Source organism: Nerophis ophidion, linkage group LG11, assembly GCF_033978795.1.
Source record: "Nerophis ophidion isolate RoL-2023_Sa linkage group LG11, RoL_Noph_v1.0, whole genome shotgun sequence".
Taxonomy (NCBI): Eukaryota; Metazoa; Chordata; class Actinopteri; order Syngnathiformes; family Syngnathidae; genus Nerophis; species Nerophis ophidion.
This window is the reverse complement of record NC_084621.1, coordinates 18357831-18385330: the sequence shown is the minus strand read 5'-3', so window position 1 is coordinate 18385330 and position 27500 is coordinate 18357831. Positions and strand designations below refer to the sequence as shown.

The following is a 27500-nucleotide window of genomic DNA, read 5'->3' as shown; positions in this document are numbered from 1 at the left end:
GTACATATATATTTTATATATATATATATATACAAAAATTAAAAATACTTGAATTTCAGTGTTCATTTATTTACACATATACACACACATAACACTCATCTACTCATTGTTGACTTAAGGGTTGAATTGTCCATCATTGGTCTATTTTCTAACCATATGCATGTGCTGTAGATGGCAGTATTGTCCTGTTTAAGAGTGTCACAACATTGCTGTTTACGGCAGACGAAAATGTGACTGCTGTTGTTGTGTGTTGTTACCGCGCTGGGAGGACGTTAATGAAACTGCCTAACAATAAACCCACATAAGAAACCAAGAACTCACCCTCGATCATTCTACAGTTATACCGTCATTGGGCAGGCGTGCTGTTAATATCGTGGGAAAGCGGGCGTGAAAACAGGCTGTCCTCACTTAAGTCCGCATGGAGCTGGAGGGGGTGTGGCCTCCAGCTCTGACTGAATTTCGGGAAATTTTTGGGAGAAAATTTGTCCCGGGAGGTTTTCGGGAGAGGCACTGAATTTCGGGAGTCTCCCGGAAAATCCGTGAGGGTTGGCAAGTATGATCTCCCGCCACATTTAGCAGTGTGAACCAGGTCTATACCATTTTTACGGTCGACCATTTAAAAGAAAGAAAAATTTAAAGCCAGGTTCCTTGCAACTGCTTTTCCAGAAAGAAAAAAAAAACCTGCGGGCGTGTTCATGGTGGAAGAATTCATACTGGTCCCACTGGTTCCTGTCACCACAGCGACACGCCCACAGCCCAACCCCCGAGGGCGGCGGCGGCGGCCGATACGTAAAGACCCAGAATCCGATCTGCCCCGCCCTGTTATCTCAGGAAGGCACCCCGGGGCGCAGGTGTTGCGCAATCATCCCTCCAACGATTTCAGCTGCTCTTCTTTCACTTTGTGGAGGTGAAAACGGCCGCGGTGACTGAATATTTATTGGCCTCTGATTCACGTCGGCTTTTGATAAACAGGCCACGCCACGCCTCGGTATCGCTCTTACGCTGTGGCCAAAGGTCACACATTCCAGTCCGGCCCGGGCCGATAGCAGGGGGGAAAGGTCACAGATATCAGCGTGGATGAAGTACCTTGAAGCATGCTCCGGTACGCCGCCTCCGATATGGCGTAAATGTGCGGCGGCATCTCGTGGCGCTTTTTGCCCCGATACATCTCCACGATGGACTCGGTGTAGATGGGCAGGTTCTTGTAAGGGTTCACCACCACGCAGAAGAGGCCGGAGTAGGTCTGTGGGGAGCACAGGGGCGCTCATTAGTGTGGTGACGACAACACATTCTAAATCGTAAAATACGGAAAGTACAAACCCTGTTTCCATATGAGTTAGGAAATTGTGTTAGATGTAAATATAAACGGAATACAATGATTTGCAAATCTTTTTTCAACCCATATTCAATTGAATGCACTACAAAGACAAGATATTTGATGTTCAAACTCATTAACTATTTTTTTGTGCTAATAATAATAAACTTAGAATTTCATGGCTGCAACACGTGCCAAAGTAGTTGGGAAAGGGCATGTTCACCACTGTGTTACATCACCTTTTCTTTTAACAACACTCAATAAACGTTTGGGAACTGAGGAAACTAATTATTGAAGCTTTGAAAGTGGAATTTTTTCCCATTCTTGTTTTATGTAGAGCTTCAGTCGTTCAAAAGTCTGGGGTCTCCACTGTCCTATCTTACGCTTCATAATGCGCCACACATTTTCCATGGGAGACAGGTCTGGACTGAAGCGGGCCAGGAAAGTACCCGCACTCTTTTACTACAAAACTACGCTGTTGTAACACGTGGCTTGGCATTGTCTTGCTGAAATAAGCAGGGGCGTCCATGATAACTTTGCTTGGATGCTCCCAAAACCTGTATGGACCTTTCAGCATTAATGGTGCCTTCACAGATGTGTAAGTTACCCATGCCTTGGGCACTAATACACCCCCATACCATCACAGATGCTGGCTTTTCAACTGTGCGCCTATAACAATCCAAATTTTTATTTTCCTCTTTGTTCCAGAGGACACCACGTCCACAGTTTCCAAATATAATTTGAAATGTGGACTCGTCAGACCACAGAACACTTTTCCACTTTGCATCAGTCCGTCTTAGATGAGCTCGGGCCCAGCGAAGCCGGCGGCGTTCATTGGTGTTGTTGATAAATGGCTTTTGCTTTGCATAGTAGAGTTTAAACTTGCACTTAAAGATGTAGCAACCAACTGTTGTTACTGACAGTGGTTTTATGAAGGGTTCCTGAGCCCATGTGGTGATATCCTTTACACTGATGTCTGTTTTTGATGCAGGGATCAAAGGTCCGTAATATCATGGCTTACGTGCATTGATTTCTCCAGATTCTCTGAACCTTTTGATGATTTTACGGACCGTAGATGGTAAAATCCCTAAATTCCTTGCAATAGCTCATTGAGAAATTTTGTTCTCAAACTGTTCAACAATTTGCTTACAAATTGGTGACTCTCGCCCCATCCTTGTTTGTGAATGACTTAGCATTTCATGGAAGCTGCTTTTATACCCAATCATGGCACCCACCTGTTCCCAATTAGCCTGCGCACCTGTGGGATGTTCCAAATAAGTGTTTGATGAGCATTCCTCAACTTTATCAGTATTTATTGCCACCTTTCCCAACTTCTTTGTCACGTGTTGCTGGCATCAAATTCTAAAGTTAATGATTATTTGTGAAAAAAAAAAGTATCAGTTTGAACATCAAATATGTTGTCTTTGTAGCATATTCAACTGAATATAGGTTGAAAAGAATTTGCAAATCATTGTATTCCGTTTATATTTACATCTAACACAATTTCCCAACTCATATGGAAACCGGGTTTGTATGAGGAGGCTAACAATGCGAGTACTCTAAAAACACATCCAAACAACCAAATATCGTCATAATAGGTCACACTGACCTCTTTCAAGCTGCACAATCATCGATGGCACGTCCGCGAGTCTACCCAAAGACAAGATATTTCATCTTCACACTGAGAAACTTTTGTTATTTGTTGCAAATATTAGCTAATTTGGAATTTGATGCCTGTAAGGTGTTTCAAAAAAGCTGGCACAGGTGGCAAAGAAGAGTGAGAAAGTTGGGGAATGATCATAAAATACTTATTTTTTTAACATCCCACAGGTGAACAGGCTAAATGGGAACAGGTGGGTGCCATGATTGGGTATAAAAGCAGCTGCCATGAAATGCTCACTCATTCACAAACGAGGACGGGGCGAAAGTCATCACTTTGTTAACAAATGTCTGAGCAAATTGTTTAAGAACAACATTTCTCAACAAGGAATTTAGGGATTTCACCATCTACGCTATGTAATATCAACAAAAGGTTCAGAGAATGTGGTGAAATCACTGCACTTAAGCCATGATATTACGCACCTTGGCTCCCTCAGGTGCTACAACATCGAAAAGCGACATCAACATGTAAAGGATATCACCACATGGGCTCAGGAAAACTTCAGAAAACCACTGTCAGTAACTAAAGTCGGTCGCTCCATCTGTAAGCGCAAGTTAAAACTCTATTATGCAATGCCACAGCCATTTATCAACAACACCCGGAAACAATCTCATCTAAAATGGAATTATCCAAAGTGGAAAAGTGTTCCGTGGTCTGACGAATCCACATTTCAAATTGTTTTTGGAAACTGTAGACGTCATGTCCTCCAGACCAAAGAGGAAAAGAACCATTAGGACTGTTCTCAGGTGAAAGTGTAAAAGTCAGCATCTGTGATGGTATGAGGGTGTATTAGTGCCCAAGGCATGGGTAACTTACACATCTGTGAAGGCACCATTAATGCTGAAAGGTACATACAGCGACATATAGTAATAATAATAACAACTTAAGATTTATATTGTGCTTTTCTAAACACTCAAAGCGCTCACAGAGAAGTAAGACTCAACATACATTCACACCTGGTGGTGGTAAGCTAAATCAGTAGCCACAGCTGCCCTGGGGTAGACTGACGGAAGCGTGGCTGCCAGTTTGTGCCTACGGCCCCTCCGACCACCACCTATCATTCATTCACCAGTGTGAGCGGCACCGGGGGCAAAGGGTGAAGTGTCCTGCTGTCAATAGGTGGGAAGCGAACCTGCAACCCTCAGGTTTCTGGCCGGACGCTCTACCCACTACGCCATGCCGCCCCATAACATAACATATGTTGTTATCATGGACACCCCTGCTTATTTCAGCTAGATGATGGCAAGCCAGGTGTTACATCAGCGTGGCTTCTTAGTAAAAGAGTGCTGGTGCTAGACTGGCCTGCCTGTAGTCCTGAAATTGAAAATGTGTGAAGGTTAAAATATGAGGCGGGAGACTGTTGAACAACCTAAGCTGTACATCAAGCAAGAATGGGAAAGAATTCCCATGTGTCTCCTCAGTTCCCAAACCTTTACTGAGTGTATATATATATATATATATATATATATATATATACATACATACATACATATATATATATATATATATATATATATATATATATATATATATACACACACACAGTATATATATATATATATATATATAGCTCGGTATAGCTCGGTTGGTAGAGCGGCCGTGCCAGCAACTTGAGGGTTGCAGGTTCGATCCCCGCTTCCGCCTTCCTAGTCAATGCCGTTGTGTCCTTGGGCAAGACACTTTACCCACCTGCTCCCAGTGCCACCCACACTGGTTTATATGTAAAAATTAGATATTGGGTTTCACTATGTAAAGCGCTTTGAGTCACTAGAGAAAAAGCGCTATATGAAATATAATTCACTTCACTTCACACACATTATATATATTTATATATATAAACACAAATGTGCATTATTGTCTTTATTGTAACAATAATGTTTTGTGTACATGAAACATATTTATTATTGTAATTTAGTCCTTCAATAAAATTTTGAACATACTAGACAACAAAGACTCCTAATTAGTCTGCTGATGTATGCAGTAGCATATTGTGTCATTTATACACTTATTATTTTGTACACATCATTAAGGACAAACTGTAAAAAATGCATTATTAATATACTTGTTCATTTACTGTTAATGTCTGCTTATTTTCTCTTTTAACTTCTTTGATTCTTGACATTAGTTTTGGAAGATACCACACATTTAAGTATCGATCCGATACCAAGTAGGCACAGGATCATACAATAATATATAATACCTGATAAACCAATAATAGCATGGTTAAAGAAATACTGATGTAAAGGGTAGGTGTCGCGCTGTTTTCTCTTTTATCTACACATCTGTTCAAATGTAATAATCATTTATTCTTCTCTTCTTTGATACTTGACATTAGTTGTGGATGATACCACACATTTAAGTATCGATCCGATACCAAGTAGTTACAGGATCATACAATAAAATATAAAACCTAATAAACCAATAATAATATGGTTAAAGAAATACTGATGTAAAGGGTAGGTGTCGTGCTGTTTTCTCTTTTATCTACACATCTGTTCGAATGTAATAATCACTTATTCTTCTCTTCGTTGACACTTGACATTAGTTGTGGATGATAACACACATTTAAGTATCGATCCGATACCAAGTAGTTACAGGATCATACAATAAAATATAAAACCTAATAAACCAATGATAATATGGTTGAGAAATGATGATGTAAAGGGTAGGTATCGTGCTGTTTTCTCTTTTATCTACACTTCTGTTCAAATGTAATAATCATTTATTCTTCTCTTCTTTGATACTTGACCTTAGTTGTGGATGATACCACACATTTAAGTATCGATCCGATACCAAGTAGTTACATGATCATACAATAAAATATAAAACCTAATAAACCAATGATAATATGGTTGAGAAATAATGATGTAAAGGGTAGGTATCGCGCTGGTTTCTCTTTTATCTACACTTCAGTTCAAATGTAATAATCACTTACTGTTCTCTTCTTAGATACTTGACCTTAGTTGTGGATGATACCACACATTTAAGTATCGATCCGATACCAAGTAGTTACAGGATCATACAATAATATATAAAACCTAATAAACCAATAATAATATGGTTGAGAAATACTGATGTAAAGGATAGGTGTTGCGCTGTTTTCTCTTTATCTACACATCTGTTCAAATGTAATAATCACTTATTCTTCTCTTCTTTGATACTTGAAATTAAGTATCGATACGATACCAAGTAGTTAAAGCAGTGGTCCCCAACCACCGATTGGTACCGGGGCCGCATAAGAATTTTTTATTATTATTATTATTATTTTTTTTTTATTATTAAATCGACATAAAAAACACAAGATACAATGACAATTAGTGCACCAACCCAAAAAACTGCCCTTTTTTCATGACAAAAATAAATAAATTTAAAAAAATACCCCCCCACTCCCTACCGCCGGGCTGTGGTACAAATTATCAAGCGTTGACTGGTCTGCAGCTACAAAAAGGTTTGGGACCACTGAGTTAAAGGATCATACAATAAAATATAAAACCTAATAAACCAATAATAATATGGTTAAGAAATACTGATGTAAAGGGTAGGTGTCGTGCAATGTATTATGTTAACTTTAACTTAATAACACTGTTTATTGGCAACAATATGGAGGTCAATACATGATCCATCAATCTTCCTCATGAGTAGGAACAATGTGGTCCTGGACTGCTGCGTCTACCTTCTACATGCCACATGTGCCCGGTAGTGTGTAGCGTGGAGTGTGTAGTGTGTACACGCACTTGTATTTGTACGCGCTTAGACCTGCTAACTATGTACACAAAGCCTTGGACCACGTGGCTGTGGGGAACAACATGCAAGTTCACTTCTTAAAGCTGCAACACAATCTGATACAAGTTTACTAGCTGGAAAATGAGATTTGAGATCATCACAGAGATGATTTGTATTCTTAATTTTACTATCAAACAGTTAAGCTTAGGTCAGGCTGATTAGAAAAACCAACAAACTCCTACTAGGGACTTTGACCAAATGAGTGGTGGTTACAATGACAGATACTAAACATATAGGTGATGATTCATTGTGAATATATTTTTCCTACACCAAAAGATGTGGGCGTGGCCTAGCACCAAACTTTACTCTGATGCTTTTTATACAATTTTCGGCATTATTCACCATTTTTGGGCAAAAAACGGCGTCGTTCTTTAACAAACTCTTCCTAGGGACTTTGACCAAATTGAGTGGTGGTTAAAATGACAGATACCACACATATAGGTGATGATTATTTGCTAAGGAATTTTTCCTATGCCATAAGATGTGGCCGTGGCCTAGCGCCAAACTTTGCGCTGATGGTTTTCGGCCACTTTTGGCAAAAAAAAGGTGTGGTTCTTTTACAAACTCCTCCTTGGGACTTTGACCAAATGAGTGGTGGTTATAATGACAGATACCACACATATAGGTGATAATTACTTGCGGACAAATTTTTCCTTTGCCAAAAGATGTGGGCGTGGCTTGGTGCCAAACTTTGCTTCGATGGTTTTTGACCATTTTTGGGCAAAAAAATGGGTTGTTCTTTAACGAACTCCTCCTAGGGACTTTGACCAAATAAGTCATGGTTAAAATGACAAATACTACACATATAGATGATGATCATTTGTAAATACATTTTTCTTACACCAAAAGATGTGGGCGTAGCCTAGCACCAAACTTTACTCTGATGCTTTTGAGACAATTTTCGTCATTTTTCACCATTTTTTGGCAAAAATAGGTGTCGTTCTTTAACAAACTCCTCCTAGGGACTTTGACCAAATGAGTGGTGGTTAAAATGACAGATACCACATATATAGGTGATGAATAATTGCAAAGTAATTTTTCCTACGCCATAAAATGTGGGCGTGGTCTGGCGCCAAACTTTGCGCTGATGGTTTTTGGCAAAAAAAAAAAAAGGGGTCGTTCTTTAACAAACTCCACCTAGGGACTTTGACCAAATGAGTGGTGGTTACAATGACAGATAATACGCATATAGGTGATTCATTGTGAATACATTTTTCCTACACCAAAAGATGTGGGCATGGCCTGTCGCCAAACTTTGTTCTGATGGTTTTTGGCCAAATTTTTGGCATTTTTCGGCCCAAAAAAAGCGGTCATACTTTAACAAATTCCTCCTAGGGACTTTGACCAAATGAGTGGTGGTTAAAATGACAGATACTACACATACAGGTGATGATTAATTGTGAAAATATTTTTCCTACGCCGTAAGATGTGGGCGTGGCCTGCCGCCAAACTTCCAAAGCACATATTAGTATTGCAAAAGTCAAGCCGCTGTTAATCCGTCTTAAGTTCCAGCAGCGAGCCCCGACTTTTATTGTGAAAGGACGCCAAGTGGAGTGTGGGGTTCTCACGTAGATCAGGCCGGAGTAGTATCTCTCCCGCAGGTTGTGCAGCACAGAGGCCTCGTTGAGGCAGGTGAGGTCGGCCATGTCCTCCACCTTGCTGAAGCGGGGTGGGTTCATGCGCTGGATCTCCTCCCTGGAAAGGTGCAGCAGCTTCTGTGTCTCCGTCAGCTCCACCTCCACCTCGTCTCCGCGCTCCTCCTTGATGCTGGCCGACTGTTGGGCAGGAAAGCAGGAAAAGAAGTCTTCAACTTGTGCGGAGTTCAGGTTCAAGTGCACCTGCACTTGCTTTACACAATTTGCTCTTTTTTTTTGCTCTCACAAAGTATGCATGTTTTTAAATCATTTTTAATCATTACAAATAAATGTTATATTGACATACAGATCTGAAGGTGAGGATAAAACTAAAGTTAAAAAGATGAATATTTTGAACATTTTCATGACTGACACCCTTCCGGGTCCCAGGGACCAAACTTAGACCCTTCCTGGTCCCGTGGACACAATTTTGACCCTTCAGGGTCCCGAGGACCCAACTGAGACCCTTCTGGGTCCCGGGGACCCAGCTGAGAGCCTTCTGGGTCCCGGGGACCCAACTGAGACCCTTCTGGGTCCTGGGGACCCAACTCAGACACTTCCAAGTTGCAGGGACCAAACTTAGACCCTTCTATGTCCCAGGGACCAAACTTACCCTTCTAGGTCCCAAGAACACAACTTAGACACTTCGAGGTGCCAAGAACACAACTTAGACCCTTCTAGGTCCCAGGGACCAAACTTAGAATCTTCTAGGTCCCAGGGATCAAACTTAGACCCTTCTGGGTCCCAGGGACCAAACTTAGACACTTCCAAGTCGCAGGGACCAAACTTAGACCCTTCTATGTCCCAGGGACCAAACTTAGACCCTTTTATGTCCCAGGGACCAAACTTACCCTTCTAGGTCCCAAGTACACAACTTAGACCCTTCTAGGTCCCAGGGACCCAACTTAGACCCTATTGGTCCCGGGGACCAAACTTAGACCCTTCAGAGTCGCAGGGACCCAACAGAGACCCTTGTGGGTCCCGTGGACACCACTGAGACCCTTCTATGTCCCGGGGACACAACTGAGACCCTTCTGGGTCCCGGGGACCCAGCTGAGAGCCTTCTGGGTCCCGGGGACCCAACTGAGACCCTTCTGGGTCCCGGGGACCCAACTCAGACACTTCCAAGTCGCAGGGACCAAACTTAGACCCTTCTATGTCCCAGGGACCAAACTTACCCTTCTAGGTCCCAAGGACACAACTTAGACACTTCGAGGTGCCAAGAACACAACTTAGACCCTTCTAGGTCCCAGGGACCAAACTTAGAATCTTCTAGGTCCCAGGGATCAAACTTAGACCCTTCTGGGTCCCAGGGACCAAACTTAGACACTTCCAAGTCGCAGGGACCAAACTTAGACCCTTCTATGTCCCAGGGACCAAACTTAGACCCTTCTATGTCCCAGGGACCAAACTTACCCTTCTAGGTCCCAAGTACACAACTTAGACCCTTCTAGGTCCCAGGGACCCAACTTAGACCCTATTGGTCCCGGGGACCAAACTTAGACCCTTCAGAGTCGCAGGGACCCAACAGAGACCCTTGTGGGTCCCGTGGACACCACTGAGACCCTTCTATGTCCCGGGGACACAACTGAGACCCTTCTAGGTGCCAAGGACACAACTTAGACACTTCTAGGTGCCAAGGACACAACTTAGACCCTTCTAGGTCCCAGGGAACAAACTTAGACCCTTCTGGGTCCCAGGGATCAAACTTAGACCCTTCTGGGTCCCAGGGACCAAACTTAGACACTTCTATGTCCCAGGGACCAAATTTACCCTGATAGGTCCCAAGAACACAACTTAGACCCTTCTAGGTCCCAGGGACCCAACTTAGACCCCCTTGGTCCTGGGGACCAAACTTATACCCTTCAGAGTCCCAGGGACCCAACTGACACCCTTGTGGGTCCCGTGGACACCACTGAGACCCTTCTATGTCCCGGGGACACAACTGAGACCCTTCTAGGTGCCAATAACACAACTTAGACCCTTCTAGGTCCCAGGGACCAAACTTAGAACCGTCTAGGTCCCAGGGATCAAAATCAGACCCGTCTGGGTCCCAGGGATCAAACTTAGACCCTTCTGGGTCCCAGGGACCAAACTTAGACACTTCCAAGTCGCAGGGACCAAATTTAGACCCTTCTATGTCCCAGGGACCAAATTTACCCTGATAGGTCCCAAGAACACAACTTAGACCCTTCTAGGTCCCAGGGACCCAACTTAGACCCCCTTATTCCTGGGGACCAAACTTATACCCTTCAGAGTCCCAGGGACCCAACTGACACCCTTGTGGGTCCCGTGGACACCACTGAGACCCTTCTATGTCCCGGGGACACAACTGAGACCCTTCTAGGTGCCAATAACACAACTTAGACCCTTCTAGGTCCCAGGGACCAAACTTAGAACCGTCTAGGTCCCAGGGATCAAACTTAGACCCGTCTGGGTCCCAGGGATCAAACTTAGACCCTTCTGGGTCCCAGGGATCAAACTTAGACCCTTCTGGGTCCCAGGGACCAAACTTAGACCCTTCTGGGTCCCAGGGACCAAATTTAGACACTTCCAAGTCGCAGGGACCAAACTTAGACCCTTCTATGTCCCAGGGACCAAACTTACCCTTCTAGGTCCCAAGAACACAACTTAGACCCTTTTAGGTTCCAGGGACCCAACTTAGACCCTCTTGGTCCCGGGGACTAAGCTTAGACCCTTCAGAGTCCCAGGGACCCAACTGAGACCCTTGTGGGTCCCGTGGACACCACTGAGACCCTTCTATGTCCCGGGGACACAACTGAGACCCTTCTAGGTGCCAAGAACACAACTTAGACACTTCTAGGCGCCAAGAACACAACTTAGACCCTTCTAGGTCCCAGGGACCAAACTTAGAACCCTCTAGGTCCCAGGGATCAAACTTAGAACCCTCTAGGTCCCAGGGATCAAACTTAGAACCCTCTAGGTCCCAGGGATCAAACTTAGAACCCTCTAGGTCCCAGGGATCACACTTAGACCCCTTCTGGGTCCCAGGGACCAAACTTAGACACTTCCAAGTCTCAGGGACCAAACTTAGACACTTCCAAGTCTCAGGGACCAAACTTAGACCCTTCTATGTCCCAGGGACCAAACTTAGACCCTTCTATGTCCCAAGACAACAACATAGACCCTATTGGTCCCGGGGACCAAACTTATACCCTTCAGAGTCCCAGGGACCTAACTGAGACCCTTGTGGGTCCCGGGGACACAACTGAGACCCTTCTATGTCCCGGGGACACAACTGAGACCTTACTAGGTGCCAAGAACACAACTTAGACCCTTCTAGGTCCCAGGGACCCAATTTAGACCCTCTTGGTCCCGGGGACTACGCTTAGACCCTTCAGAGTCCCAGGGACCCAACTGAGACCCTTGTGGGTCCCGTGGACACCACTGAGACCCTTCTATGTCCCGGGGACACAACTGAGACCCTTCTAGGTGCCAAGAACACAACTTAGACACTTCTAGGTGTCAAGAACACAACTTAGACCCTTCTAGGTCCCAGGGACCAAACTTAGACCCCTCTAGGTCCCAGGGACCAAACTTAGAACCCTCTAGGTCCCAGGGACCAAACTTAGAACCCTCTGGGTCCCAGGGACCAAACTTAGAACCCTCTGGGTCCCAGGGACCACACCAAAGCCCTTCCGGGTCCCAGGGACCAAACTTAGACCCCTCTAGGTCCCAGGGACCAAACTTAGAACCCTCTAGGTCCCAGGGACCAAACTTAGAACCCTCTGGGTCCCAGGGACCACACCTAGACCCTTCCGGGTCCCAGGGACCAAACTTAGACCCTTCCGGGTCCCAGGGACCAAACTTAGACCCTTCTAGGTCCCAGGGACCAAACTTAGATGCTTCTAGGTCCCAGGGACCCAACGTGACTCAAGGTAAATATTGTATTGCTTTAAAAAATAAAACTATCAAAATGGCCCCGCCTGCTTTTATATTCTGAGTGTGGCCCTCAGTGGGACAGTTTGGGCCCCCCCTGCTACACTGCAATCGGCCCCCCCAAATTGTCACGCTTCATGTATCAGGTAAACCGTGACAAATGTGGCCATATGAATCCCCTCCCTGCTATATTGTGGTACTAAGTTGTGGTACTATATTGTATCATTATACTGTAGTGCTATATTGTGGTACTATATTGTAGCACTATATTGTGGTACTATGTTGTAGTACTATGTTGTAGTACTATGTTGTAGTACTATGTTGTAGTACTATGTTGTAGTACTATGAGTGGGCAGAGGGTGCCGCAGAGAAAGTGTAGACAAGGCCTCTCTTGTCATGTGACGGCGTGGAGGAGTCATGTGACGTGAGGTCCAGGGTGAGAAGATGCGTGACATTCTGCTCGTGCTTGTCAACCACGTCAGAGAGATTGAAGGCAGCCATTGTCCTTCTCCAAGGAACCACTTTGGCAGACAGACCACTCCCTGAGCCAGACCGGGGACGGGCAAGTCCTCCAGGAGGAGGTCCCGTCCTCCAGCCGGCAGTGTCGCGTTTCTCATGTGACCAAGTGTGTGTCATGTGACCAAGTGTTTGTCATGTGACCAAGTGTTTGTCATGTGACCACGTGTGTGTCATATGACCAAGTGTGTCAAAAAGATGTACATTTTTTCAAACAGTCGAGACTTTTTCTAAGTGTCAAAAAGTTGTAAACATTTTTTGTAAAAAAGTTGCGATTTTTTCTAAGTGTCAAAAAGTCTGGATTTTTTAAAGGTGTCAAAAAGTCTGGATTTTTTAAAGGTGTCAAAAAGTCTGGATTTTTTAAAGGTGTCAAAAAGTCGTAAGTTTTTCAGTCAAAAAGTCTTAAATTTTTCGGTCGAAAAGTCGTAAATTTTTCATTCGAAAAGTCGTAAATTTTTGGTCAAAAAGTCGAGATTCTTTGTAAATGTCAAGTAGGAATTTTATTTTTCAAACAGTCGGGAATTTTTTTAAGTGACAAAAAGTCGTAATTTTTTTAAGTGTCAAAAAGTCAAGAGTCTTTGTAAGTGTTGACAAGAAGTAGGAATAGTTTTTTTCAAACAGTTTGGATTTTTTTAAGTGTTAAAAAGTTGTAAATTTTGGGGTCAAAAAGTTGCGGTTTTTTCTAAATGTCAAAAAGTCTGTATTTTTTTGGTCAAAAAGATGCGATTTTTTTCTAAATGTCGCAAAGTCTGGATTTTTTTTGAGTGTCAAAAAGTCAGAACATTTTTGGTCAAAAGTCAGGATTTTTTGTGAGTCTCAAAAAGTCTGATTTTTTTTGTCAGAAAGTCGCAATTTTTTTTAACTGTCAAAAAGTCTGGGTTTTTTTAAGTGTCAAAAAGTCGTACATTTTTTGGTCAAAAAGTTGCAAATTTTTGAATCAAAAAGTTGGGATTTATTTTAACTGTCAAAAAGTAAGATTTTTTTCAGGTGTCAAAAAAATCTGGATTTTTTGGGGTCAAAAAGTCGCGATTTGTGGTAAGTGTCAAAGTGTTAATTAAAGAGGTCGGGATTTTTTTGGTCAAAAAGTCAAGATTTTTTCAAAGTGTCAAAAAGTCGTAATTTTTTTGGTCAAAGTCAGGACTTTTTTTGTAAGAGTCAAAAAGTTGTAAATTTTTGGGTCAAAGAGTCAGGATTTTTGGTACGTGTCAAGAAGTCGGATTTTTTTTTTTTTCAAACAGTAACGATTTTTTTTAAGTGTCAAAAAGTCATACATTTTTCGGTCAAAATGTTTCGATTTTTTCCAGGTGTCAAAAAGTCGGGATTTTTTTCCAGGTGTCAAAAAGTCGTAAATTTTTGGGTCAAAAAAAATGTACATTTGTTGTCAAGAAGTCTGGATTTTTTTTTAAGTGTCAAAAAGTCGGAACATTTTGTCAAAAAGTCAGGATTTTTTCGAAGTGTCAAAAAGTCGTAAAATGTCTTGTCAAAAACTCACGATTTTTTCCAAGTGTCTAAAAGTGTGGTTTTTTTTCCAAGTGTCAAAAAGTGGGGATTATTTGGTCAAAAAGTTGTAAATTTTTTGTTAATAAAGTCAGAAATGTTTTGGTAAAAAAGTTGGGATTTATTCTAAGTGTCAAAAATTCTGGATTTTTTGTGTCAAAAAAAGATGGATTTTTTTAGTAAAAAATTCAGGATTTTGGGTAAGTGTCAAAATACCGTAATTTTTTTGGTCAAAGTTGGGATTTTCTTTAAGTGTCAAAAAGAAAAAAAATTTTGGGCAAAAAGTAGTACATTTTTTGGTCAAAAAGTTGTAAATTTTGTAGTCAAAAAATTGTAATTTTTTTGGTCAAAATGTCGTACATTTTTTGGTCATAAAGGTGTATATTTTTGGGTCAAAAAGTCAGGATTTTTTTTAAGTGTCAAGAAGTCGTCTTTTTTTTTTAAACAATCTGGATTTTTTTTTCAAACAGTTTGGGATTTTTTTAAGTGTCAAAAAGTAACACATTTTTTGGATCAAAATGTTACGATTTTTTCCAAGTGTCAAAAAGTCGGGATTTTTTTCTCAGTCTCAAAAAGTCGTACATTTTTTTGGTCAAAAAGTCGGAATTTTTTTTACCAAACTGTTGGGATTTTTTGTAAGTGTCAAAAAGTCATAAAATGTTTTGTCAAAAAGTCGGAATTTTTTTCCAAGTGTCAAAAAGTCGTAAATTTTTTGGTCAAAAAGTCGGAATTTTTTTTTTCAAACAGTTGGGATATTTTGTAAGTCTCAAAAAGTCGTAAAATGTTTTGTCAAAAAGTGAGGATTTTTTCTAAGTGTCAAAAAGTCGGGATTTTTTTCTGTCAAAAAATCAGGATTTTTGTCTAAGTGTCAAAAAGTGGGGATTATTTTCTAAGTGTCAAAAAGTTGTAAATTTTTGGCGAAAATTGGGATTTTTTTTAAGTGTCAAAGAAAGATGGATTTTTTGGTCCAAAAATCTGGATTTTTGGTAAGTGTCAAAAAGTCTAGATTTTTTTGTAAATGACAAAAAATCTGTATTTTTTTGGTCAAAAAGTCAGAATTTTTGGTGTCAAAAAGTCGAGATTTTTCCTAAATTACAAAAAATCTGGATTTTTTTGTCAAAAAATCGAGATTTTTTTCTAAGTGTAAAAAAAGCGGGATTTTTGGGGTCAAAAAGTCAGGATTTTTGGTAAGAGTCAAAAAGTCGAGATTTTTCCTAAGTGTAAAAAAATTTGGATTTTTTTTGGTCAAAAAGTCAGGATTTTTGGTAAGTGTCAAAAAGTCGAGATTTTTTCTAAGAGTCAAAAAAATCGGGATTTTTTTGGTCAAAAAGTCAGGATTTTTGGTAAGTGTCAAAAAGTCGAGATTTTTTTCTAAGTGTCAAAAAATCTGGGTTTTTTTCAAAGCGTCAAAAAATCTGCATTTTTTGTACGTGTCAAAAAGTGGTGATTTTGTTGTCATGTGACCAGCCAATGGGTATGATGGTGATGTCGGTGAGTCCTGCTGATCGTGTGCATTCTCTTCAAAATGGGGAAAGGTGCGTGCACACCCTTCCTTGCACATGTCTGCCACACCCTGCGTGACTACCTGTGTGTCACATGACCACACATGGTCATGTGACCCAGTGTGTGTCACGTGACCACGTGTGCGTTCTCCTCAAATGAGCGGTGCGTACACACCCTTCCCCGCACATGTCTGACACACCCTGCCCTGCGGCCGCTCGCTCGGAGCTCGTCACTTGGCACGAGTGTCGGAATGCGACAAGTCCGGCGTCATCTTCTTGTCTGGGAGTAAGACCCGGAGGCACGCGTCACGTGACGGCCGCACCCGCCCGCTCACCTCAAAGCCGTGCTTCTCCGAGGGAACCCACACCAGCCGCTTGGCCGCCCAGTCCGCTTGGCTGGCGGCGGAGAACACGGGAGTGTTGGCGCCGGGGGAGGTGGGCACCGCCCCCGAGGAGAGGAAGCGGGTGACATCGTTGATGCCGGCCCCTATTGGCCTGGACATGGTAGTGCTGGCACTGTGGGCGGGAAGAAGCAGACACCAGGATTGATTAGTCTCGCACAGTTTCTTTAAATCCATGCACCAACACTTCTAACATCCACTATTCATCTTTATTTCAAATACTTTTTCGCATGAATCTGTGAGCCGTCAGCTATTGCAAATATTTTCACTCGGGGGCCACATTGAGAGAAAACAATGTGTATACATAATATATACCAGGGGTCGGCAACCTTTACCACTCAAAGAGCCATTTTGACCCATTTCACAAAATAAAGAAAACAATGGGGGCCACAAAACGTCGGTTGAGGTGGGCGGGGTTGTATAATGTAACCAGGAAGAGTTAGGGATGCATGGGATTCTGGGTATTTGTTCTGCGCTGTTTATGTTGTGTTACTGTGAGGATGTTCTCCCGAAATGTGTTTGTCATTCTTGTTTGGTGTGGGTTCACAGTGTGGCGCATATTAGTGAGAGTGTTAAAGTTTTTTATATCACAACCTTCAGTGTAACCTGTATGGCTGTTGACCAAGTATGCAATCTTATACGTGTGACGACTGAAGTAGCGAAATGCATGCGTCCGGCCGGCACGCAGATAGCATGTTGTAGAGGACGTTAAAAGTATAGCCGGCACGGCACGCCCTCAATATTGTAGTCCGCGTGAAAAATTTTCAAACTTTGCATAAATATCTTTGCCAAAATGTAAAACAAAACTGTGTTTAGTTGTACTGTGCAGGTTTGAAATTAATATTTCAATTCAATTCGAATGTTAGCCCAAGTTAATTTCCGGGAGAGGCACCAAAAACCGGGAACCTCCCGAAATAAATTGAATTGAGAGTACTTAAAGGAAAAATGTCAAAAAGATGAGGGTTTTTTTAATTGTCAAAAAGTCGTAAATTTTTCAGTCAAAAAGTCGTAACTTTTTTGGTCGAAAAGTCGTAATTTTTTGGGTCAAAAAGCCGTAAATTTTGGGTCAAAAAGTCAAGATTTTTTGTAAATGTCGAGTAGGAAATTTGTTTTTTAAACAGTCGAACATTTTTTTAAGTGTCAAAAAGTCGTAAATTTTTAGGTCAAAAAGTTGAGATTCTCTAAGTGTCAAGAAGTAGGAATTTAATTTTTCAAACAGTCGGGATTTTTTTTAAGTGTCAAAAAGTCGCAAATTTTTGGGTCAAAAAGTTAGGATTTTTTCTCAGTGCCAAAAAGTAAGTATTTTTTTTAGGTGTCAAAAAAATCTGGATTTTTGGGGTCAAAAAGTTGAGATTTTTGGTTAGTGTCAAAAAGTCGCAAATTTTTTGGTCAAAGTCTGGATCTTTTTCTAAGTGTCAAAAAGTACGAAAAAAATTGTCAAAAGGTCGTACACTTTTTGGTCAAAAAGTTGGGAATTTTTTTGGTCAAAAAGTCGTACATTTTTTGGTCAAAAAGTTGTAAATATTTTGGTCAAAATGTTGTCAATTTTTTGGTCAAAAAGGCTTAAATGTTTTGCTCAAAAAGTCAAGATTTTTTATAAGTGTCAAGAAGTCTGATTTTTTTTTTTTTCAAACAGTCAGGATTTTTTTTTTAAGTGTCAAAAAGTCGCAAATTTTTTGGTCGAAAAGTTAGGATTTATTCTAAGTGTCAAAAAGTAAGTATTTTTTTTAGGTGTCAAAAAAATCTGGATTTTTTTGGTCAAAAAGTCGCAATTTTTGGTAAGTGACAAAGAGTCGTACATTTTTTTGTCAAAGTCTGGATTTTTTTCCAAGTGTCAAAAAGTAAAAAAAAATTGTCAAAAGGTTGTACATTTTTTGGTCAAAAAGTTGAAAATTTTTGGGTCAAAAAGTCGTACATTTTTTGGTCAAAAAGTTGTAAATATTTTGGTCAAAATGTTGTAAATATTGGTCAAAATGTTGTAAATTTTTTGGTCAAAAAGGCTTAAAAGTTTTGGTCAAAAAGTCAAGATTTTTTGTAAGTGTCAAGAAGTCTGAATTTTTTTTTTTCAAACAGTCAGGATTTTTTTTTTAAGTGTCAAAAAGTCGCACATTTTTTGGTCAAAAAGTTAGGATTTATTTTAAGTGTCAAAAAGTAAGTTTTTTTTAGGTGTAAAAAAAAATCAGGATTTTTTGGGTCAAAAAGTCGCGATTTTTGGTTGGTGTCAAAAAGTCGCAAATTTTTGGGTCAAAGTCAGGATTTTTTTGTAAGTGTCAAAAAGTAAAAGAAAAAATTGTCAAAAGGTCGTACATTTTTTGGTCAAAAAGTTGGACATTTTTTGGTCAAAAAGTCGGACATTTTTTGGTCAAAAAGTTGTAAATATTTTGGTCAAAATGTAGTAATTTTTTTGTTCAAAAAGGCGTACATTTTTTTGGTCAAAAAGGCTTAAATGTTTTGGTCAAAAAGTCAGGATTTTTTGTAAGTGTCAAGAAGTCAGAATTTTTTTTTTTTCAAACAGTCAGAATTTTTTTTTAAGTGTCAAGAAGTCCAGGAAGACTAATTTTAAAGTCACAATGTCCAACAGACTTTTAAAAATGTTACCAAAAAAAAAAACCCGGAGTGGAATTCTACAGTTGTTTACTCACTGGGACACCCTAAAGCAGGAGGGGTCGGCAACCCCAAATTTTGCCATTTGCGGCCCACGGGTAATTTTTTAACGGCCCTAAGCACATTCTAAAAATACGATTAAAAAAATAAAAAACAGAAAAAGTGGTATAAAAGAGCAAACAGGTTAAATGTGACAAGAAAATGTTGCATTGTTTACTCTAATAACACAAAAGCTGCCATGCAGGCTGTTTTCTTTAAAAAAATAATAATTAATCAAAATCAATGTCACATTAAATATTCCACTTTGAGATATTTTTGGGGGAAAATGTTGCATATTTTGTGTTGCCATATAAAAAACTAAGTTGTTTTTTTCTAAAGAAGGGCCTAATAAGAACAAACAAAAAACATAAACAACAATAAAAGTTATAATTGAAGGATGGATCTGAAGTTGATCTCAATGACTGTGTTTAAACAGTGAAAAAAAAAAAAAAAAAAGTTTATTTTTAATGAATAAGACCCTTTCGTATCCCCAATTTTTTTAGTGCGATTTTTTTCTGTCATTGCTAAAAAAAAAAATTTAAAAAAATTAAATGAATGGTGTTATGTGTTGACAATTTTAAGGGTCCAATTATTTTATAATCTCAAATATTCCACTTTAAAATTTTATTGGGGGAGACTATTGCATATTTTGTGTTTTTTTCCATAACAAAACAGGGTTTTCTTTGACAAAAAGGGCATACAACATAAATCTTTAAAAACGTTATATTGACAGATAGACCTAATGTTGATCTAGGGATTTAAACCTTGAATAACAATAATACATTTTAAATATTTTTTGACCAAAATCCTTTGGGGTCCCTGGGATCAAGCCTGAGTGGAGGCCTAAATGTTTATTTTTACACATATATTGTATTGGCTTTTTAAATAAAAACATATCAAAATGGCCTTGCTTTGATTTTTCAGTGTGCGGCCCTCAGTGGAAAAAGTTTGGACACCCCGGATGTAAACAAGCCCCGGTGCATTCAAGGACCGCCAAAATTAGTAGGACAAAACGGCGCTCGCCAAATACTCGAATCAGTGAAGCATGTTTGATATAAATAGTGTGCTTTATAACAATTAGGGAGGTTTGTGTCATGTTTGTCCTCCTACAGAAAGCATATTGAAACCATATTGTTTTTTTTTTCATTTTTTTCCATTTTTCATAATTTTTTGAAAAAGCTCCAGAGAGCCACTAGGGCGGCGCTAAAGAGCCGCATGCAGCTCTAGAGCCGTGGGTTGCCGACCCCCGCCATAAATGTACATTGCAATAAAGGGGGACTTACAATATAAACTACGAACAATAAAACATTGAATAATAACAACATATGAACATATTTTACTTCTCAGACCAAGCAAAATGCAACAAAAATGTAACAAACAGCATTCAAAGTGTCATAAAAACCTAAATATGATATATTATCACGTAAAAAGCTGCTGTACAGTATGTGTGTTTGGTCCTTTTTCCCAGGAACACTAATACCAGAAGTCACAATGTCCCATAGACTTCTAAAAAAAAGTATGACAGACCACCTAAAAAAACACGAAATGGAATTTTACAGTTTTTTACATCCAAAATGTACATGAAAATAAAGAAAGTGGCATTTACAATGTTAACTATGAACAATAAAACCCTGAATATTAACAACATATGAACATCGTTACTCTTTTACGTGGGATTTACAATGTTAACTATGAACAATAAAACACTAAATACTAACAACATATGAACATCGCTCCGCTTTTACGTGGGATTTAGAATATAACTATGAACAATAAAACACTGAATAAACAACATATGAACATCGCTCATCTTTTACGTGGGATTTACAATGTAACTATGAACAATAAAACACTGAATATTAACAACATATGAGGATCGCTCCTGGTTTACGTGGGATTTACAAAGTTAACTATGAACAATAAAACACTAAAATACTAACATATGAACATCGTTACTCTTTTACGTGGGATTTACAATGTAACTATGAACAATAAAACACTGAATAAACAACATATGAACATCGCTCCTCTTTTACGTGGGATTTACAATGTAACTATGAACAATAAAACACTGAATATTAACAACATATGAACATCGTTACTCTTTTACGTGATTTACAATAAATATTAACAACATATGAACATCGTTACTCTTATGTGGGATTTACACTATTACATATGAACAATAAATCACTAAATAAACAACATATGAAAATCTCTCCTCTTTTACGTAGGATTTACAATGTTAACTATGAACAATAAAACACTGAATATTAACAACATATGAACATCGCTCCTCTTTTACATGGGATTTACAATATAACTATGAACAATAAAACACTGAATATTAACAACATATGAACATCATGACTCTTTTACGTGGCATTTACAATATAACTATGAAAAATAAAAAACTGAATATTAACATATGAATATCGTTACTCTTTTATGTGGGATTTACACTATTAAATACGAACAATAAAACACGAAATAAACAACATATGAACATCGTTACTCTTTTACGTTGGATTTACAATGTTAACTATGAACAATAAAACACTGAATATTAAGAACATATGAACATTGTTACTCTTTTACGTGGGATTAACAATATTAACTATGAACAGTAAAAACACTAAATACTAACAACATATGAACATTGTTACTCTTTTACATGGGATTTAAAACATAACTATGAACAATAAAACACTTAAATAAACAACATATGAACATCGCTCCTCTTTTACGTGGGATTTACAAAGTTAACTATGAACAATAAAACACTAAAATACTAACAACATATGAACATCGTTACTCTTTTACGTGGGATTTACAATATAACTATGAACAATAAAACACTGAATATTAACAACATATGAACATTGTTACTCTTTTACGTGATTTACAATAAATATTAACAACATATGAACATCGTTACTCTTTTACGTGGGATTTACAATATAACTATGAACAATAAAACACTGAATATTAACAACATATGAACATCGTTACTCTTTTACGTGATTTACAATAAATATTAACAACATATGAACATCGTTACTCATATGTGGGATTTACACTATTACATATGAACAATAAAACACTAAATAAACAACATATGAACATCGCTCCTCTTTTACGTTGGATTTACAATGTTAACTATGAACAATAAAACACTGAATATTAACAACATATGAACATCGCTCCTCTTTTACGTGGGATTTACAATATAACTATGAACAATAAAACACTGAATATTAACAACATATGAACATCACGACTCTTTTACGTGGCATTTACAATATAACTATGAAAAATAAAAAACTGAATATTAACATATGAATATCGTTACTCTTTTATGTGGGATTTACACTATTAAATACGAACAATAAAACACTAAATAAACAACATATGAACATCGTTACTCTTTTACGTTGGATTTACAATATTAACTATGAACAATAAAACACTGAATATTCAGAACATATGAACATCGTTACTCTTTTACGTGGGATTTACAATATTAACTATGAACAATAAAATACTAAATATTAACAACATATGAACATCATTACTCTTTTACGTGGGATTTACAATATAACTATGAACAATAAAACATTGAATATTAACATGTGAGAATCGCTCCTCTTTTACGTGGGATTTACAATATAACTATGAACAATAAAACATTGAATATTAACAACATATGAACATCGCTCCTCTTTTACGTTGGATTTGGATTGTTAACTGTGAACAATAAAACACTAAATATTAACAACATATGAACATTTTTACTCTTTTACGTGAGATTTACAATATTAACTATGAACAATAAAACACTAAATAAACAACATATGAACATCGCTCCTCTTTTACGTTGGATTTACAATGTTAACTATGAACAATAAAACACTGAATATTAACAACATATGAACATCGCTCCTCTTTTACGTGGGATTTACAATATAACTATGAACAATAAAACACTAAATATTAACAACATGTGAAGATTACAACTCTTCTACGTGGCATTGACAATATAACGAACAATAAAACACTGAATATTAACAACATATGAACATCGCTCCTCTTTTACTTGGGATTTACAATATATTGTACTATTAGTAGCACTATATTGTAGCACTAGGATGTAGTTTTTAAGCCTAAATGCGTCCATTCTTCCTCTTCTGTCTCCACACTGTTTCTGCTTATAAGTGCTCTCTGCGTGTTACCTTAAAAAAAAGGGTATTTTTCCAGAAGCTGCATTCTAAGTGGGTTAGTAGCGGTATACCGAACAAGTACAAGTACACGTGCAAGTACAAGTCTAGGTCAGCGCTGATGTCGTGCATGCAATCATCAGCCGGCGTCGGAAGGACCGACTCCGCCCCCGGTTGTGAAGGCGTGGATTGGAAAGTGGAGCGACGGGAAGTCCGACGCCGATGGTCTGGTGGCGAGGAGGGACAAGCGGGACAAGCGGGACAAGCGAGACGCATCCAGGGCACGTAATTGGGAGACAGAGCGAGTAGAGGAGAATCATCAACGGGCTAGAGGGAAGTGACATGACAGGCGGGGAGCGCGTCTGAAAGGCCGATCCAAAAGTGGAACAGTGAACAGTATCGTACTTTCACTTTTGTTTCAACCGTTATCTTTGATCACTCACAGTCCTTATCTGTATCTGCTTCGGGACAAAACACCCCCGTGGACGAGTACTGCACTACACCCCGCCCCCGCTCACCGCCAGGCCAATTGGTGGCGGCAACATGCTGCAGGGATGCTTTCCAGTGGCAGGAACTGGGAGACCGGTCAGGATAGAGGGAAAGATGAATGTGGCAATGTGCAGAGACATCCTGGGTGAAAGCCGACGCTTCCCCAAGATAGGTGTGCCAGGTTTGTTCAAAAAGATCTGAGCTGCATTGAGAAACTATTGAGAAAATGCTGGGAATATGCATTAAAAAAAAAAAAAATGTTGTACATTGTCATCGGATATTGTGTGTGGAATTTTGAGGACAAAAATTTATTTATTCCATTTTAGAATAAGGCTGTAACATAAAGTGACAAAAAACAAAAGCGCTGTGAATACTTCCTGGCTACACTGTATGTACATGTGTTTTTTTTTTACTCTTTCATTTTTAATAAATTTGCAAAAATGTGTAAATACATTCTCATGTTGACATTATGGGCTATTGTGTGTAGAATTTTGAAGACAATTGTAAATTAATTTGGAAAAATATGTGAAAAAAACATTTTCAGATCGTCATTATGGGGTATTGTGTGTAGAATTTTGAGGACAATTGTAAATAAATTTGGAAAAATATGTGAAAAAACATTTTCGTAATATCATCATTGGGTAATGTGTGTAGAATTTTGAGGACAATTGTAAATAAATTTGGGAAAATATGTGAAAAAAAAACTTTCATATTGTCATTATGGGGTATTGTGTGAAGAATTTTGAGGACAATTGTAAATAAATTTGAAAAGAGTGAAAAAAACTTTCATATTGTCATTATGGGGTATTGTGTGTAGAATGTTGAGGACAACTGTAAATAAATTTGCTAAAATATGTGAAAAACATTTTCATATTGTCATTATGGGGTATTGTGTGTAGAATTTTGAGGACAATTGTAAATAAATTTGCTAAAATATGTGGAAAAACATTTTCATATTGTCATTATGGGGTATTGTGTGTAGAATTTTGAGGAGAATTGTAAATACATTTTGTGAAATATGTGAAAAACATTTTCATATTGTTATTATGGGGTATTGTGTGTAAAATTTTGAGGATAACTGTAAATAAATTTGCTAAAATATGTGAAAAAAAACATTTTCATATTGTCTTTACGGGTTATTGTGTGCAGAATTTTGAGGACAATTGCAAATAAATTTGCTGAAATATGTGAAAAAAACATTTTCATATTGTCATGGGGTATTATGTGTAGAATTTTGAGGACAATTGTAAATAAATTTGCTAAAATATGTGAAATTTGTTTTTCATATTGTCATTATGTGGTATTGTGTGTAGAATATTGAGGACAATTTGCTAAAATATGTAAACAAAAACATTTTTATTTCGTCATCATGGTGTATTGTGTGTATAAATTTGAAGACAAATGTAAATACATTTGGAAACATTTGAAACAAACTTTCATTTTGTCATTATGGGGAATTGTGTGTGGAATTTTGAAGAGAATTGTAAATAGATTTTGTAAAATATGTGAAAAACATTTTCATATTGTCATTATGGGGTATTGTGTGTAGAATTTTGAGGACAATTGTAAATGAATTTGCTAAAATATGTGAACAAAAACCTTTTTATTTCATCATCATGGAGTATTGTGTGTATAATTTTGAGGACAATTGTAAATACATTTGGAAACATGAAACATTTTCATTTTGTCATTATGGGGAATTGTGTGTAGAGGTTTGAGGACAGTTGTAAGTGTAGAAGTTTGAGGACAGTTGTAAATAGATTTGGGAATATGTGAAAAAACATTTTCATATTGTCATTATGGGGTATCGTGTGGAGAATTTTGAGAATTGTAAATAAATTTTGTGAAATATGTGGAAAAACATTTTCATATTGTCATTATGGGGTATTGTGTGTAGAATTTTGAGGATAACTGTAAATAAATTTCCTAAAATATGTGAAAAAAACATTTTCATATTGTCATTACGGGTTATTGCGTGTTGAATTTTGAGGACAATTGTAACTACATTTGGTAAAATATGTGAAAAATATTGTCCTATTGTCATTATGGGGTATTGTGTGAAGAATTTTGAGGGCACTTGTAAATAAATTTGCTAGAATATGTGAAACGTCATAGTCATTATTGGGTATTGTGTGTAGAATATTGAGGACAATTGTAAATAAATTTGCTAAAATATGTGAAAAAAAACTTTTTTATTTAGTTATCATGGGGTATTGTGTGTATATCTTTGAGGACAATTGTAAATACATTTGGAAACATGTGAAACATTTTCATTTTGTCATTATGGGGAATTGTGTGTAGAAGTTTGAGGAGAATTGTTAATAAATTGGGTAAAATATGTGAAAAAAACAAACTTTCATATTGTCATTATGGGGTATTGTGTGTAGAATTTTGAGGACAATTGCAAAACAATTTGGTAAAATATGTGAAAAACATTTTCATGTTGTCATAATGAGGTATTGTGTGTAGAATTTTAAGGACAATTTTAAATAAATTTGCTAAAATATGTGGAAAAAAACATTTTTATTTAGTTACCATGGGGTATTGTGTGTATAAATTTGAGGACAATTGTAAATACATTATGATACATGTGTAACAAACATATTAATTTTGTCATTATGGGGAATTGTGTGTGGAATTTTGAGGATAATTGTAAATAGATTTGGTAAAATATGTGAAAAACATTTTCATATTGTCATTATGGGGTATTGTGTGTAGAATTTTGAGGACAATTGTAAATAAATTTGCTATTATATGTGAGAAAACATTTTCCTATTGTCATTATGGGGTATCGTGCGTAAAATTTTGAGGACAATGGTAAATAAATTTGCTAAAATATGTGAACAAAAACATTTTTATTTCATCATCATGGGGTATTGTGTGTATAATTTTGAGGACAATTGTAAATACATTTGGAAACGTGAAACATTTCTATTTTGTCATTATGGGGAATTGTGTGTAGAATTTTGAGGAGAATTGTTAATAAATTTGGTAAAATATGTGAATAACATTTTCATATTGTCATTATGGGGTATTGTGTGTAGAATTTTGAGGACAATTGTAAATAAATTTGCTAATATATGTGAAAAAAACATTTTCATATGGTCATTATGGGGTATTGTGTGTAGAATTTTGAGGACAATTGTAAATAAATTTGCTAAGATATGTGACCAAAACATTTTTATTTCGTCATTGTGGTCTATTGTGTGTATACATTTGAGGACAATTGTAAATAAATTAGGAAAAATATGTGAAAAAAACATTTTCAGATTTGTCATTATGAGGTATTGTGTGTAGAATTTTGAGGAAAATTGTAAATAAATTTGGAAAAATATGTGAAAAAGACATTTTCAGATCGTCATTATGGGGTATTTTGTGTAGAATTTTGAGGACAATTGTAAATAAATTTGGAAAAATATGTGGAAAAAAACTTTCATATTGTCATTATGGTGTATTGTGTGTAGAATTTTGAGGACAATTTTAAATAATATGAAAATATATTTTTCACATATTTTTGCAAATTTGTCATAGAAGTATGTGTGGAATTTTGAGGACAATTGTAAATAAATGAGCAAAACTGTGTAAACATGTTTTCATATTGTCATTATGGGCTGTTGTGTGTAGAAATTTGTGGGGATTCGTAAATACATTTGGTAAAATATGTAAAAAAAAAAACTTTCATATTGTCATTATGGGGTATTGTGTGTAGAATTTTGAGGACAATTGTAAATAAATGTGGAAAAATATGTGAAAAAACATTTTCATATCGTCATTATGGGAATTTTGAGGACAATTGTAAATAAATTTGCTAAAATATGTGAACAAAAACATTTGTATTTCATCATCATGGGGTATTGTGTGTATAATTTTGAGGACAATTGTAAATACATTTGGAAACATGTGAAACAAACATTTTCATTTTGTCATTACGGGGAATTGTGTG

At 37.7% G+C, this 27500-nt stretch overlaps 1 protein-coding gene across 4 annotated transcripts in view; it reads right to left on the bottom strand.

Annotated features, from left to right (window-relative positions):
- myh14 (myosin, heavy chain 14, non-muscle) overlaps positions 1-27500 on the bottom strand; it is a 145342-nt gene that overhangs the window by 104261 nt on the left and 13581 nt on the right. For all 4 annotated transcript variants that reach the window (XM_061915238.1, XM_061915237.1, XM_061915239.1 and 1 more), the window contains exons 2-4: positions 16143-16323; positions 8327-8533; positions 1087-1243 (exon numbers count right to left, since the gene is read on the bottom strand). In XM_061915238.1, the coding sequence (XP_061771222.1) occupies positions 1087-1243; positions 8327-8533; positions 16143-16310 (532 nt within the window). In that variant the 5' untranslated portion in view covers positions 16311-16323. The remainder of the gene's footprint in view (positions 1-1086; positions 1244-8326; positions 8534-16142; positions 16324-27500) is intronic.